This window comes from Panulirus ornatus, chromosome 12 (assembly GCF_036320965.1).
Source record: "Panulirus ornatus isolate Po-2019 chromosome 12, ASM3632096v1, whole genome shotgun sequence".
Classification (NCBI taxonomy): Eukaryota; Metazoa; Arthropoda; class Malacostraca; order Decapoda; family Palinuridae; genus Panulirus; species Panulirus ornatus.
The window spans coordinates 70,374,996-70,392,911 of record NC_092235.1 but is presented as its reverse complement, the minus strand read 5'-3'; the positions used below and the strand labels follow the sequence as shown (position 1 = coordinate 70,392,911).

At 39.8% G+C, this 17,916-nt stretch overlaps 1 protein-coding gene across 3 annotated transcripts in view; it reads right to left on the bottom strand.

Moving 5' to 3' along the window:
- Window positions 1–17,916, bottom strand: part of LOC139752226 (zinc finger FYVE domain-containing protein 21-like) — a 48,613-nt gene that overhangs the window by 6,107 nt on the left and 24,590 nt on the right. For 2 of the 3 annotated variants that reach the window (XM_071668246.1, XM_071668247.1), the window contains one exon: window positions 5,778–17,093. The exons of the other annotated variant lie outside the window; for it this stretch is intronic. In XM_071668246.1, the coding sequence (XP_071524347.1) occupies window positions 16,905–17,093 (189 nt within the window). In that variant the 3' untranslated portion in view covers window positions 5,778–16,904. Of the gene's footprint in view, window positions 1–5,777; window positions 17,094–17,916 lie in introns of those variants that run through there. 3 annotated transcript variants of the gene reach the window in all.

The window sequence follows — 17,916 nt, the reverse complement described above, 5'->3', positions numbered from 1 at the left end:
TGAGTCAGTTGTTGTTTGCTGATGACACAGCGCTGGTGGCTGATTCAGGTGAGAAGATGCAGAAGTTGGTAACTGAGTTTGGTAAAGTGTTTGAAAGAAGAAAGCTGAGAGTAAATGTGAATAAGAGGTTATTAGGTTCAGTAGGGTTGAGGGACAAGTCAATCGGGAGGTAAGTTTGAATGGAGAAAAACTGGAGGAATTGAAGTGTTTTAGATATCTGGGAGTGGATTTGGTAGCGGATGGAACCATAGAAGCGAAAGTGAGTCACAGGGTGGGGGGAGAGGGCGAAAGTTTTGGGAGTGTTGAAGAATGTGTGGAAGGTGAGGACGTTCAGAGAGCAAAAATGGGTATGTTTGAAGGAATGGTGGTTCCAACAATGTAATATGGTTGTGAGGTGTTGGCTATAGATAGGGTTGTGTGGAGGAGAGTAGATGTGTTGGAAATGAGATGTTTGAGGACAATAAGTGGTGTGAGGTAGTTTGATCGAGTAAGTAATGAAAGGGTAAGAGATATGTGTAGTAATAAAAAGCGTGGTTGAGAGAGCAGAACAGGGTGTATTGAAATGGTTTGGTCACATGGAGAGAATGAGTAAGGAAAGATTGACAAAGAGGATATATGTGTCAGAGGTGGAGGGAACAAGAAATGGGAGACCAAATTGGAGGTGGAAGGATGGAGTGAAAAAGATTTTGAGCGATCAGGGCCTGAACATACAGGAGGGTGAAAGGCGTGCAAGGAATAGAGTGAATTGGAACGATGTGGTATACTGGGTTCAATGTGCTGTCAATGTATTGAACCAGGGCATGTGAAGCGTCTGGGGTAAACCATGGAAAGTTTTGTGGGGCCTGGATGTGGAAAGGGAGCTGTGGTTCGGTGCATTACACATGACAGCTAGAGACTGAGTGAGAACAAATGTGGCCTTTTATCTTTTCCCAGCGCTACCTCGGAGGGGGATGCTATTTCATGTGTGGTGAGATGGCGATGAGAATGAATGAAGGCAGCAAGTATGAATATGTACATGTGTATATATGTCTGCGAATGTATATGTACGTGTACGTTGAAATGTATAGGTATGTATATGTGCGTGTGTGGGCATGTATGCATATACATGTGTATGTGGGTGGGTTTGGCCATTCTTTCGTCTGTTTCTTTGCGCTACCTTGCTAATGTGGGAGACAGCGACAAAGTATAATAAATTAAATAAATACAGTATCTTCCTACTCGTACACATTCTTTACACCCTTGATAAAATGTCTCTGCTTCTAGCAGCTTACCTTCCATGTCATATACATCTAAGGCCTTCCATAAAGCATCTCTTTCAACCCTATCACATGCCTTCTCCAGATCCATAAATGCCACATACAAATCCATGTTTTTCTAAGTATTTCTCTCACACATTCTTCAAAGTAAACACCTGATCCAAACATCCCCTACCACTTCTGAAACCACACTGCTGCTCCTCCCCATCTGATGCCCTCTACATGCCTCTACCCTTTCAATAAATACCATCCCATACCACTTAGTAGGTATGCTCAACAAACTCACACCTCTGTACTTTGAACCCATGCCTTTATCCCCCTTGTCTTTACACATGGCACTATACAGGCATTCTATCAATCCTCAAGCACCTCACCATGATACATACATACAATGAAAATCCTCATCAACCAGCCAACAACGCAGTCACTCCCTTTTTTAATAAATTCAACAGCATTACCATCCACTTCGGCTGCTTTGTCGCATTTCATTTTACACAAAGCTTTCACCACCTTTTCCCTCTTCACCAAACCACTCTCCATGATTCCCTCACTTCAAATGCCACCCTGACCCATATATCCTACATGTGCCTCCCTATCATCATACACAATCAACAATCCTTCAAAATACTCACCCCATCTCATTGCTTCTCCTTTAGCTACCTTCATTGATGTTCCTATATTTCTTCTCTTGTTTTTTGCACATTAACCTCCTTCCTAAACATCTTATTCTCCCTAAAGTTTAATGATACTTCCTCACTTCAACTCTCATTTGCCCTCTGTTTGAACTCCTGCACCTGTTGCTGCTTTTTCTTATACATCTTCAAATCATTTGCACTCCTTCCCTGTAACTACTGTCCACATGCCTCTCTTTCCCCTTTCACAAGTAACTTTATGTCTTTATTCCACCACTCACTACTCTTTCTAGTCTGTCCACCACCTACCTTTTGTGTGCCACATGCATCTCTAACACATGTCAGCACTTTCCCTAAATTTTTTTTTTTTTTTTTTTTTTTTATACTTTGTCGCTGTCTCCCGCGTTTGCGAGGTAGCGCAAGGAAACAGACGAAAGAAATGGCCCAACCCCCCCCCATACACATGTATATACATACGTCCACACACGCAAATATACATACCTACACAGCTTTCCATGGTTTACCCCAGACGCTTCACATGTCTTGATTCAATCCACTGACAGCACGTCAACCCCGGTATACCACATTGCTCCAATTCACTCTATTCCTTGCCCTCCTTTCACCCTCCTGCAAGTTCAGGCCCCAATCACACAAAATCTTTTTCACTCCATCTTTCCACCTCCAATTTGGTCTCCCTCTTCTCCTCGTTCCCTCCACCTCCGACACATATATCCTCTTGGTCAACCTTTCCTCACTCATTCTCTCCATGTGCCCAAACCATTTCAAAACACCCTCTTCTGCTCTCTCAACCACGCTCTTTTTATTTCCACACATCTCTCTCACCCTTACGTTACTTACTCGATCAAACCACCTCACACCACACATTGTCCTCAGACATCTCATTTCCAGCACATCCATCCTCCTGCGCACAACTCTATCCATAGCCCACGCCTCGCAACCATACAACATTGTTGGAACCACTATTCCTTCAAACATACCCATTTTTGCTTTCCGAGATAATGTTCTCGACTTCCACACATTCTTCAAGGCTCCCAGAATTTTCGCCCCCTCCCCCACCCTATGGTCCACTTCTGCTTCCATGGTTCCATCCGCTGCCAGATCCACTCCCAGATATCTAAAACACTTCACTTCCTCCAGTTTTTCTCCCTAAATACCTCTCAACCACTCTTGCTTCATTCATTCTCACCTTTAGCCATTCTACACTCAGTCTCTCCTAGTATTTCATCATACATCTCTTTTCCAAGCTCACTTACTCTCACCACTCTCTTCTCATTGACATTATTTCCTCTTTTCTAAAGCTGCTACAAATTTTCACTCTTGCCTCAGCAAGACAGTGATCAGACATCCAACCAGCTGCTTCTCTCAACATATTCACATCCAAATCCATCTCTTTTACATGCCTATCAAAAAGTACATCAATTAACATTAAAGGCATGTGAAACATCTCGGGTAAACCATGGAAAGGTCTGTGGGGCCTGGATGTCGATGATGCTGTTTCCTGTAGGGTAGGGTGGCACCAGGAATGGATGCAGGCAAGAAAGTATGAATATGTACATGTTTATATATGTACATGCCCATGTATATGTATATGTATGCACATGTTTGTATGTTGATATGTATATGCATGTGTGCATATGTATATAAGTGTGTATATGGGTGGATGGGTCTTTCTTTGACTTTCCTGTAGCTACCTCACTGACGTGGGAAACAGCAATCAAATATAATATGCCTTGGTTCAGTAAACTGACAGCATGTCGACCCCTGTGTACCACATTGTTCCAATTCACTCTATTCCTTGCATGCCTTTCACCCTCCTGTATGTTCAGGCCCTGATTGCTTAAAATCTTTTTCACTCCATCCTTCCACCTCCAGTTTGGTCATCAGCTTATCCTTGTTCCCTCTGCCTCTGACACATATATATCCTCTTTGTCACCCTTTCCTCAATCATTTCTCTCCATATGTCCAAATCATTTCAAGACGCCTCTTCTGCTCCCTCAACCACACTCTTTTTATTTCCGTACATCTCTCTTACCTTTTCATTACTTAATTGATCAAACCACCTCACACCACATTTTGTCCTCAAACATTTCATTTGCAACCCATCCACCCTCCTCTGTACAACCCTATCCATAGCCCATGCCTTGCAACCACATAATATTGTTGGAACTACTATTCCTTCAAGCAAACCCATTTTTGCTCTTCGAGATAATGTTCTCTCCTTTCAAATATTCTTCATCACCCCCAGAATTTAACATGAAGAAACTTTACAAAATTTTGTACCAAATAATCCTGAGTTGCACTTTTGAACACAAGAAAATACTTTGGATGTTATAACAATCACTGATTTTTTTCATTGCACACTTCTGTGCAATATTTTCAGCACATGGGATGCATGATTGCTCTACATTTCACTATCTGAGACTTCATGTAGGACTGCCTTTGCAGTATGAGGGCAGAAATTGGACACCACCAGTGACTGCAGCCACAAGATATGTGCATGTCATGTTTAGTGGGTTATGGGAGTAATAAATGATGGTTTCACACAGTTGGCATGTAGATAATATAAACATATATTCCATGTGTGTAATGAGCACCAGTGCTGGTGATTCTGGAAAAATGCAAGATAACTTATTATCTGAGAAACTGCAGAAGCTGGTGACTGAGTTTGGTAAAGTGTGTGAAAGAAGAAAGTTAAGAGTAAATGTGAATAAGAGCAAGGTTATTAGGTACAGTAGGGTTGAGGTTGACGTCAAGTCAATTGGGAGGTAAGTTTGAATGGAGAAAAACTGGAGGAAGTAAAGTGTTTTAGATATCTGGGAGTGGATCTGGCAGTGGATGGAACCATGGAAGCGGAAGTGAATCATAGGGTGGGGGAGGGGGCGAAAATCCTGGGAGCCTTGAAGAATGTGTGGAAGTCGAGAACATTATCTTGGAAAGCAAAAATGGGTATGTTTGAAGGAATAGTGGTTCCAGCAATGTTGTATGGTTGCAAGGCATGGGCTATGGATAGAGTTGTGCGCAGGAGGGTGGATGTGCTGGAAATGAGATGTTTGAGGACAATGTGTGGTGTGAGGTGGTTTGATCGAGTAAGTAATGTAAGGGTAAGAGAGATGTGTGGAAATAAAAAGAGCGTGTTTGAGAGAGTAGAAGAGGATGTTTTGAAATGGTTTGGGCACATGGAGAGAATGAGTGAGGAAAGATTGACCAAGAGGATATATGTGTTGGAGGTGGAGGGAACGAGGAGAAGTGGGAGACCAAATTGGAGGTGGAAAGATGGAGTGAAAAAGATTTTGAGTGATCGGGGCCTGAACATGCAAGAGGGTGAAAGGCGGGCAAGGAATAGAGTGAATTGGATCAATGTGGTATACCGGGGTTGACGTGCTGTCAGTGGATTGAATCAGGGCATGTGAAGCGTCTGGGGTAAACCATGGAAAGTTGTGTGGGGCCTGGATGTGGAAAGGGAGCTGTGGTTTCGGGCATTATTGCATGACAGCTAGAGACTGAGTGTGAACGAATGGGGCCTTTGTTGTCTTTTCCTTGCGCTACCTCACACACATGAGGGGGGAGGGGGATGGTATTCCATGTGTGGCGAGGTGGTGATGGGAATGAATAAAGGCAGACAGTGTGAATTGTGTGCATGGGTATATATGTATGTGTCTGTGTGTGTATATATATGTGCACATTGAGATGTATAGGTATGTATATTTGCGTGTGTGGACGTGTATGTATATACATGTGTATGGGGGTGGGTTGGGCCATTTCTTTCGTCTGTTTCCTTGCGCTACCTCGCAAACCCGGGAGATAGCGACAAAGCAAAATAATAAAAATTAATAACTTATAATGCAGTTTGACAGGGAAAATAAAGCTATCAATTTTTACATTTATTTCACAGTGAACCTGTTACTTTACATGCTTAACAATAAAGTATAGGGTCCATTATCAAACTTAACCCTTATGAAGTATTACAAGAATATATATCTCATGTGAGCTAAATATTAACAATATCAACTCTCTTGTATCTATAAAATGTTAAGTGTACAATAATCTCAGTTCACCAAATAATATGGTAAGGCACAATTATCTACTACCACCCAAGTCAGTCCATGCTACAGAGGTAAAGACCAAGCTTAAGTATGGAGCCAAAGTGGAAAATAAGTAAAGCATATTTCTGGACAACCAACACTGGGGAGTTTCTAAGTAAGATTCCTTTCACGAGCAATATGGTAGATGACCAATTATGATGATCAGGTTTAAAAGGATGTCACAAAATGCAAAATCCCAGATGTATAACCACCTTACTTCTCATAGTTTGATGTATCTTTTTATTATCATAAAACCCCAGGACCCTTTTACTAGGCTCCTAAGACTCTGATGATGTTCTCTGCTCAGGAGCAAAGATATGATACACTCCTTTGGAGTGGGAATTTCCTTGACAAGACTGTACTCCCATCCATTGATGATGATATGCATAAACCTGCTCATGATGTACCACTAGCAAGTGGAGTCTAGTAACACCCATATGTTTTATTAATGCTTATAACACATCACAATAATACAGAAAAATGCATAAACTGACCATCTTCAGAGTTACTACATCAGTAGAGAATGTGCTTGTCTACTTAGTACCCCTATTGTATTTCTGAAGAGTCCCCATGAAGGTGAATGAGTACTTCAAAGAACTAACTGGAGAAAGTAATAAAAAGAAATAAGTTAGAGTACAGGAAAGAAATGAATGGTGATAATGATAAAAGAGACACAGCTCTCAGTACATTATGAATAGATGATGAAAACAAATAAGTACTTCAAAGAACTAACTGGAAAAAGTGGTAAAAGAAATAAGTTAGAGTACTGTATAGAAATGAATGATGATGATAAAAGAGACACAGCTCTCAGTACAATATGAGTAGAGGTAAGGATAGAATGAAAGCTATATGGAAGAGGAGAACGTTACAAAGAAGGGGATAAGAGGAGTAAAAATTCACCTTGTAATGACTGGTAGTGTATATAAAAAGGGAAACAGAAGAAGGAGTCAAGTGGGGAGTGATCATCCTCCTCGAAAGCTCAGACTGGGGTGTCTGAATGTGTGTGGATGTAACCAAGATAAGAGGAAAGGAGAGATAGGTAGAATGTTTGAAGAAAGAAACCTGGATATTTTGGCTCTGTGTCAAACGAAGCTTAAGGGTAAAGGGGAAGAGTGGTATGGGAAAGTCTTGAGAGTAAAGTCAGGGGTTGGTGAGAGGACAAGAGATGAGGAAGGAGTAGCACTACTCCTGAAGCAGGAATTGTGGAAGTATGTGATCGAGTGTAAGGAAGTAAGTTTTAGATTGATGTGGGTAAAACTGACAGTGGATGGAGAGAGATGGATGATTATTGGTGCTTATGCACCTGGCCATGAGAAGAAAGATCAGGAGAGGCAAGTGTTCTGGAAGCAGCTGAGTGAGTGCGTTAGCAGCTTTGATGTGCGAGACTGGGTTACAGTGATGGGTGATTTAAATGCGAAGGTGAGTAATGTGGCAGATGAGGGTATAATTGGTGTACACTGGATGTTCAGTATTGTAAATAGAAATGGTGAAGAGCTTGCGGATTTGTGTACTGAAAAAGGACTGGTGATTGGGAATACTTGGTTTAAAAAGAGAGGTACATGAATAGGAAAGAGAGTCAAAGGGCATTATTGAATTGCGTGTTAATTGATAGGTGTGTAAAAGAGAGACTTTCGGATGTTAATGTGCTGAGAGGGGCAGCTGGAGGGAGTTCTGATCACTATCTTGTGGAAGCAAGGTGAAGACTTTTAGAGGTTTCCAGAAAAAAGGAGAGAGAGAGTGAGCTTGGAAAGGAGACTTGTGTGAGGAAGTACCAGGAGAGATTGAGTGTAGAATGGCAAAAGGTGAGAGCAAATGATGTGAGGGGAGTGGGTGAGGAACGGGATGGATTTAGGGAAGCAGTGATGGCTTGCACAAAAGATGTATGTGGCATACGAAAGGTGGGAGATAAGTAGATTAGAAAGAAAGGTGAGTGGTGCAATGAAGAAGTAAGGTAGTTATTGAAAGAAAAAAGAGGCATTTGGATGATACTCGCAGGGAAGTAGTGCAAATGACTGCGAGATGCGAAAAGAAAGTGGCAGGAGGTTGAGAGAAAGGTGTAAGAGGAGAAAAAGGGGGCAAATGAAAGTTGGGGTGAGAGAGTATCTTTAAATTCTAATGAAAATAAAAAGATGTTTTGGATGGAGGTATATAACGTGCTTAAGATGAGAACAAATGGGAACATCGGTGAAGGGGGCAAGTGGAGAGGTAATAACAAGTAATGATGAAGTGAAAAAGAGATGGAGTGAGTATTTTGAAGGTTTGTTGAATGTGCTTGTTGACAGAGTGGCAGATATAGGGTGTTTTGGTCAGGGTGGTGGGTGAAGTGAGAGGGTCAGGGAAAATGGTTTGGTAAAGAGAGAAGTAGTGAAAGCTTTGTGGAAGATGAAATCTGGCAAGGTGGTGGGTATGGCTGGTATTGCTGTTCAAATGATTAAAAAAGGGGGTGATTGTGTTGTTGATTGGTTGGTAAGGACATTCAACATATATATATATGGATCATGGTGAGGTGCCTGAGGATTGGTGGAATGCATGCATAGTGCCACTGTACAAAGGCAAAGGGGATAAAGGTGAGTATTCAAACTACACAAGCATTAGTTTGTTGAATATTCCTGGGAAATTATGCGGGAGGGTATTGACTGAGAGGGTGAAGACATGTACAGAGCGTCAGACTGGGGAAGAGCAGTGTGGTTTCAGAAGTGGTAGAGGATGTGTGGATCAGGTGTTTGCTTTGAAGAATGTATGTGAGAAATACTTAGAAAAACAGACAGATTTGTATGGAGCATTTATGGATCTGGAGAAGGTATATGACATGGTTGATAGAAATACTTTGTGGGAAGTCTTAAGGGTATATGGTATGGGAGGTAAGATGCTAGAAGCAGTAAGAAGTTTTTATCAGGGATGTAAGGCATGTGTACGAGTAGGAAGAGAGGAGATTGATTGGAGTTCAGTTTATGTCAGTTTGTGGCTGGGGAGTGTGATGTCCCCATGGTTGTTTAAATTGTTTATGAATGGGGTGGTTAGGGAGGTAAATGCAAGTTTTGGAGAGAGGGGCAAGTATATAGTCTGTTGTGGATGAGAGGGCCTGGGAAGTGAGTCAGTTGTTGTTCGCCGATGATACAGCTCTGGTAGCTGATTTGGGTGAGAAGCTGCAGAGGCTGGTGAGTGAGTTTGGAAAAGTGTGTGAAAGAAGAAAATTGAGAGTAAATGTGAATAAGTGCAAAGTTATTAGGTTTAGTAAGGTTGAAGGACAAGTTAATTGGGATGTAAGTTTGAATACAGAAGAATTGGAAGAAGTGGTCTCTTAGATATCTGAGAGTGGATTTAGCAGCGGATGGAACCATGGAAGTGGAAGTGAGTCACAGGGTGAGGGAGGGGGCAAAGGTTCTGTGAGCGATGAAGAATGAGTGGAAGGAGAGAACGTTATCTCAGAGTGAAAATGGGTATGTTTGAAGGAATAGTAGTTCCAACAATGTTATATGGCTGCGAGGTATGGGTCTTTATAGATCGGGTTGTATGGAGAAGGGTGGATGTGTTGGAAACGAAATGTTTGAGGAAAATATGTGGTGTGAGGTGGTTTGATTGAGTAAGTATTGAAAGGGTGACAGAAATGTGTGGTAATAAAGAGAGCGTGATTGAGAGAGCAGAAAAGGGTGTGTCGAAAAAGGCCATGACATATGATAAAATAAGTGAGGAAAGATTGACAAAGAGGATATAGGTGTCAGAGGTGAAGTGAACAAGAAGTGGGAGACCAAATTGGAGGTGGAAGGATGGAGTGAAAAAGATTTTGAGCAATCGGGGCTTAAGCACACAGGAGGGTGAGTGGTGTGCAAGAAATAGAGTGAACTGGAACTATGTGGTATACACGGTCAACATGCTGTCAATAGACTAAACCAGGACATGTGAAGCATCTGGGGTAAACCATGGAAAGGTCTGTGGGGCCTAGATGTGGATAGGGAGCTGTGGTTTCAGCGCATTACACTGAGTGTGATATGAATATGGCCTTTTTTGTCTGTTTTCTTGGCACTACCTCGCTGAAGCAGGAGATAGCAATGCTGTTTCCTGTGAGGTGGGGTAGCACCAGGAATGGATGAAGGCAAGCAAGTATGAATATGTACATGTGCATATATGTATATGTCTGTGTATGTGTATGTATATGTTGATATGTATATGTATGTATATATGTGTGTATGGGCATTTATGTATATGAATGTGTGGTTTCAGAAGTGGTAGAGGATGTGTGGATCAGGTGTTTGCTTTGAAGAATGTATGTGAGAAATACTTAGAAAAGCAAATGGATTTGTATGTAGCATTTATGGATCTGGAGAAGGCATATGATAGAGTTGATAGAGATGCTCTGTGGAAGGTATTAAGAATACATGGTGTGGGAGGCAAGTTGTTAGAAGCAGTGAAAAGTTTTTATCGAGGATGTAAGGCATGTGTACGTGTAGGAAGAGAGGAAAGTGATTGGTTCTCAGTGAATGTAGGTTTGCGGCAGGGGTGTGTGATGTCTCCATGGTTGTTTAATTTGTTTATGGATGGGGTTGTTAGGGAGGTGAATGCAAGAGTTTTGGAAAGAGGGGCAAGTATGAAGTCTGTTGTGGATGAGAGAGCTTGGGAAGTGAGTCAGTTGTTGTTCGCTGATGATACAGCGCTGGTGGCTGATTCATGTGAGAAACTGCAGAAGCTGGTGACTGAGTTTGGTAGTGTGTGAGAGAAGAAAGTTAAGAGTAAATGTGAATAAGATCAAGGTAATTAGGTACAGCAGGGTTGAGGGTCAAGTCAATTGGGAGGTAAGTTTGAATGGAGAAAAACTGGAGGAAGTAAAGTGTTTTAGATATCTGGGAGTGGATCTGGCAGCGGATGGAACCATGGAAGCGGAAGTGGAACTGGTAAAAATAAACATTAATTATAATGACATTTCAAGCTGAAAAAGAAGAAAAGGGAGCCAAACATAACTCCAAATTATTCTATATCATTTCTAAACATGGCAGACTTTTATGGCAAAAATAGGTTAGCTTTATGGCATTTAGGATAAAGGTTACATGGTATGTTTAAACAGTTAAACATACACAGCAAGATAATTATTAATAAAACTCCCTCAAAGGACTATAATGTAAAATAAGGATGCATCTTAGTAGCAATAAGGAAACAAGTATTTAATTCATATCCCTCCATATAGCTATTAGCAATATATCTTATCTATCTTTTTTTTCCTACTTGAACACCATTTCCTGCTTTGGTAAGGTAGTGCCAAGATACAGAATGAGAAAGACAGATACACTCACATACACACATATATATACAAATATGCACCTACAAGTACAAATAGTGGTTCCAACAATGTTGTATGGTTGCGAGGCGTGGGCTATGGATAGAGTTGTGCGCAGGAGGATAGATGTGCTGGAAATGAGATGTTTGAGGACAATGTGTGGTGTGAGGTGGTTTGATCGAGTAAGTAACGTAAGGGTGAGAGAGATGTGTGGAAATAAAAAGAGCGTGTTTGAGAGAGCAGAAGAGGGTGTTTTGAAATGGTTTGGGCACATGGAGAGAATGAGTGAGGAAAGATTGACCAAGAGGATATATGTGTCGGAGGTGGAGGGAACGAGGAGAAGAGGGAGACCAAATTGGAGGTGGAAAGATGGAGTGAAAAAGATTTTGTGTGATCGGGGCCTGAACATGCAGGAGGGTGAAAAGAAGGCAAGGAATAGAGTGAATTGGAGCGATGTGGTATACCAGGGTTGACGTGCTGTCAGTGGATTGAATCAAGGCATGTGAAGCGTCTGGGGTAAACCATGGAAAGCTGTGTAGGTATGTATATTTGCGTGTGTGGACGTATGTATATACATGTGTATGGGGGTGGGTTGGGCCATTTCTTTCGTCTGTTTCCTTGCGCTACCTCGCAAACGCGGGAGACAGCGACAAAGCAAAAGAAAAAAAAAAAAAAAAAGTACAAATACATATATACATATACATAAACATAGATACACACATTATCAGGTAGATATACACACACATATATCCTTGGGGATAGGGGAGAAAGAATACTTCCCACATATTCCCAGAATGTCATAGAAAGCGACTAAAAGGGGAGGGAGTGGGGGAGTGGAAATCCTCCCCTTCTGTTTTTAAATTTCTAAAAGAAGGAACAGAGAAGGGGGCCAAGTGAGGATATTTCCTTTAAGGCTCAGTCCTCTGTTATCAATGCTACCTTGATAATGCAGGAAATGGTGAATATGTATGAGAGAGAGAAAAAAAAAAAGATATACACATATATACACATGTCCATATTCATACTTGATCTCCTTAATCCATTCCTGATGCCACCCAGCCCTACAGTAAACAGCATTAAATGTATGAAGGAAAGGAAAAAAAAGATAACATATACATTCTCTTCTCCTCCCCTGCACCCAATTGCTGCCCAGTGTCAACGAGGTAGTGCCAGGAAACAAAGAAAGGCCTTCTCTATTTATACCATATAAAGATGCTCCTAGCACAGAGCAAGGTGGATTATGCAAAACCTTCACATATTATTTCCCTATTTATTACAAAACTAAATGAATCTGTTCATTGTTTCCTGTGTCTACATATAGAAGTTCCAGATAGTTACACATAATACACATAACTTTCGAAACACTAATCTACTGCTTGTGCAATCTCAGTTATCAGCAAGTCAAAAGAAACTGGATACACAGGATTTTGATATTCACATAAAGATAATCTTGGTATGGGCAACAAAAAGTCTATGTAAAAATTACACAAAAAATAATGGAATATAATGGTTAAAACTAGCAAAACAAACACATACGGCACATTCATAAAGATGGGTAAACATTAAAGAAAGATATATATATATATATATATATATATATATATATATATATATATATATATATATATATATATATATATAAAATACTCTTCAAATAACAGTATCGTTAGAGCACATAGTTGAGTATTGATAACACAAACTACTAACCTGATTGAAGGAATTAAAAACTAAACATTTCAAACTTTTGAGACAAACTGGTATAAAAACAGTGTGAAACATAAATAAAAAATTACATTAAACCCCATCAGATGGCTCAAAAGAAACCTCCTTCTTCAAAGACAACATATTCACCTCTTAAAAAAACTTTTTCACCAATCTTTTTAACTCAACATAAGTTTCTTCAAAATCCTCACATCACAGGGTCATCTATATCTCAATTTCCTGAGTTTACTCAGTCTCCTAGTGTGTTAGTCACGCTAGTGATGTCCAATCAGTATCTACACAAACTTGTGAGAAGTAGACTACATCCTTCCAACTTACGTATTCATATAAGGAATGCAGCTAACAGTCATCTCATTAATTTTAATTTTTACATCACCTGAAAAAATGCTGGTAAAATAAATCTAAATTCCACAAATTTACCTAAACATATATATCATCAGTCACTGCCCTTGCTCATCTTTTTTTCATCTGTCCATCTATAATGAAAATCACTTTTATTTACGGCAAAGAGGCATAATTGTATATAAAGATCCATCCTAAATGTATCGGTTACTAACCATCTCCTCATGACAGCATCCTTCACATCCTTATTCCACTGAGCTGAAACCAATTATCTTTCTTATTTCTTATATTGCAGACTCTTCATTTTAATGTATACAATACTGTACAGTAAAACATTCACTTTTGGGGAATAATCTATCATCCTAATCAACTATAACTGTGCTAAGTTCCATACAACTGAGAAAATAACATTACATTACATATGGTCTTTCATGAAACAGTAGAGATTTTTATGGAAAAACTTTACAGCAGACATCATATGTCTTTTACATGTACTTCATTAATAATTTTCATTTATAATTTTTATAAGTTACATACATATACATATATGCACATACATAAATAGTGCATTTGAACACGCACTACCATATAACATACTAACCTCCAACAGCCAGGATTGAACCCAGGTCCTCTGCATAGGAGGCGGGAGCACTACTGCTAGGCTATGACCAATCCTAAAAGTGAAACTGGTCATGAGAGCCTATGGGAGACGACCACTGGAGATCCCGTTGCTTACCAATGTGGGGTGAAGGGGATTCGATTACATAGTGCTCGAATAGTCGTTACCCTTTTAGGGGTGACAATAGCCTGGCAGTAATGCTCCCGCCTCCTATGCAGGGGACCTGGGTTCGATCCTGGCTGTTGGAGGTTAGTATGATATATGCACGTACTTGGTCATACTTGCTTGCCTTCACCCATTCCTGTCGCTACCCCACCCCACAGGAAGCAGCATTGTTACCCCCTGCTTCAGCGAGGTAGTGCCAGGAAAACAGACAAAAAGGGCCACATTCATTCACATTCAGTCTCTAGCTGTCATGTGTAATGCAACAAAACCACTGATCCCTATCCACATCCAAGCCCCACAGACCTTTCCACGGTTTACCCCAGACACTTCACATGCCCTACCCTGGGCCAGGTACCCATTTTGCTGACCAACCCCCAAGGGTGGATGAACAGCTGGGTTGACTGTGGACCGACTGCCACAATCAGGATTTGAACTTATGTGTTTGACCCTGGGTGGCCTATGAATGCACCACGGTCAAGAACACTAATTGCTACACCAATGGAGTTTGTTGTTTCCTACATCAGTGCCAGAAACAGATAAAGACAAGGCCTTATTCATTCAAATCTACTCTCAGTCATTTGTAATGCACCAACACCACAGTCTGCTATCAATACCTAGGCTCTATGCACCTCCCTGTGGTATCCCCCAGGTACTTTATAAGCTTTGGTTCAGTCCACTAACAGCATGTCTTCCACTGTACACTACATAGCTCTAATCCACTCAACTTTTGACACATATATCCTCTATGTCAGTTTCTCCTGCTAAAATGGTTTGGAAATACCGAGAGAATGAATGAGGTAAGGTAGACAGAGGGGATATATGTGTCTGACAGGAGTGGAGGGAACAAGGAGAATGCGTAGACCAAACTGAAGACGGAAGGATGGAGTAAAAAAAGATTTTGAGCGATCAGGGCATGATTATGCAGGAGGGTGAAAGGCATGCATGGAATAGAATGAACTGGAGCAATGTGGTGTACTGGGGTTGATATGCTGTCAATGGACTGAAACAGGAAATATGAAGCATCTGGGATAAACCATGGAAAGGTTCATGGGGTCTGGTTGTGGATAGAGAGCTGTGGTTTTGGTGCATTACACTAGAGAATGGATGTGAGTGGATGTGGACTTTCTCTATCTGTTCCTGGCACTACCTCACTACTTTGGGGAAACCATGGTTAAGTATGAAAAAAGAAATTAAAAATCCTGATATTCCAAATTCTAATAATCTACTGTAACCCAGGTATCACTTATCTATCTCTACTCTGTATGTATACACTTGCAATAGAGCAAGATAGCTAAGCTAAGTAAAAAGTGCAATTAAAACGTGAGCTAAAAATTCAATCAAAAAGATGTTACTGTCTTATGATTTTGTTCAAGAACAAAGTAGATTAGTGGAGTTACAATAAAGAATGCCTAAGTTACTGTTAGTGATCAAGGATAAGATGCAGCAATGGACATTTTAAAATCAATAATTTTGAAAGCTACTGAATAAGAGAATAGGTGACTGAATTCAAAACTGAGTGGCTATAAATCAGCAATTGAGACAGACAGTATATTTCACAGTATATCTTTATTCAATGTAAACCAATGAGTAGTCTGTAGGGATAGGCTCTAGATAGTGATCTCTTGTTTAATATATCAGATGTGACAGCTAAAGATAGCATTCTTGTAAATAAGGCCATTGTTCGTTTATTCCTGACACTACTTCATTAACTAAGAAAGACAATTATGAATTAAATATTTTTCTGATATCAGTTTCACAAGTATGATAAAATGATTTATCTTTCCTTACAGTACACATTAATGATGTTCCCTTTATTCAATGTCTTTAATATGATTTCACATCACCAACTTCATTTGATTTTTATTAATCTGCGCATCACCTATACACTAGATAGTACAATCTCTCACTATGAATATCATCCAAGTGACAGGGAGAATGACTTATATCACTCAGTATATAACCCATGATTTACTGTGGTGGTTCTTTCATCAACTTAAAAGCTAACTTTGTCTTCCCCACTGGTTTGAATTCCTCTTAGTACTGTAAACATTTCTAATTGCCCTGTGACTATTTCCCAAACTCATTTTCACCTTTTCCTTCAGATATTAATGTTTCTGACTCCCTCAAATTTTCATGATACCAACAATTTCTACTTATCTCTAAATCTATCTTCATAAAATACAACATCCTTTCAGTTCTCATTTAACTACAGTTCTTAATTTCCTGTAATATGTAGCTCCCTTCCTTACATATCTAACTCTTATCTTTACTGAGGTATTTTTCACCATTTCTCTATAAGGCTTTAGGACCTTCCATCAGTTCTGATTCTATAAACTCAAACTTCACAAAAATCTTCTACACCTACTTGTGTTTCTTAACCTAGGTGGCTCCATTACTAAATCTGACTCTTTAATAATAATAATAATAATAATAATAATAATAATAATAATATCCCTGGGGATAGGGGATTAAGAATACTTCCCACGTATTCCCTGCGTGTCGTAGAAGGCGACTAAAAGGGGAGGGAGCGGGGGGCTGGAAATCCTCCCCTCTCGTTTTTTTTTTTTTTTTTTTTTTTTTTTTTTTTTTTTCCAAAAGAAGGAACAGAGAATTGGGCCAGGTGATTGTATTCCCTCAAAGGCCCAGTCCTCTGTTCTTAACGCTACCTCGCTAATGCGGGAAATGGCGAATAGTTTGAAAGAAAGAAAAGAAAGAATAATAATAATAATAAAACTGTGGCCCCTCCATCCAGTCTCTGATTAATTGTCTCCAAAAAAATATCCTGTGGTTTTCAGTTCATTCTCCAGTCCCAATGACTGCTCTTGATTCTTGCATCATAAACATGGCCTTTTCTAATGCTGTCAAGAAGATGAAAGCAGAAGTGGCTGAATCTGGAGGAACTGCAAGGCTGACCTCCTTCTCTTCCTCTCCTGCTAAGCAGTACTGCAATATCAAAGCCGACACCAGGCAACTGCCTGATCTATCCTGTACAGATACATTATATACATGAAACAGCTCCAATTTAAATATGTATCAAATATGGAATAAAACTGTTTTGGTTTATCCAGAATATGAGAGATGAATATAAACATTTATTCATCTTTCTTCAGGAAGAACACAGACTTTGAAAAATGTATAGATAATCTTTGAAAAGTATGGGGTAGGCCTTAAGGTACATCAGCAAGGAAGCAGAGTGCAATTATGAATAGTGTAATGAAAAATTGAGTGAATTTGATGAAAAAATCTTTTCACTGCAATAGTAAAATTTCATCATGAATATGTTTACTGGAGACAGAAAAGGAACACTCAGAGATTACTCTTCTGAGACCATGGGTAAACCAAGAGCAATGGGCTAATGACACTATCCAAGCCTAGCTGGAATGGATAAAATGGTATTTTCAATTTAATGTCTTAATGATAAAGTTGAATCTTGAATCTAATATTCAATCAGTATTAAAAGGAGTCATATAATAGAGCTATCAACCTTGTCAAACAACAAAAAGGATCACACATGGCAAAAATAAGGAATTTTGAGTTAAGAAAATGGAATTTTGCAAAATAAAACTTACAACCACGTGCAAAACAGGCTGCACTTTCAATACAGGAACATGTGGTATTCAGTGTTCAAGCTGTTATCTCTAATCATTTATCTACTAGTAGATAGACCACAACTGTTTACTTTAAAACCAACAAAGTATCTAGTAAGTAGTGTTTCATTTTCGGTCCTTAAACTAAGTCAACAGAGGTTCTAATTTTTGTTTGTCCCCACATATTCTGAGAGCTTTTGTTAAAAGTTGTGGTTGACTGT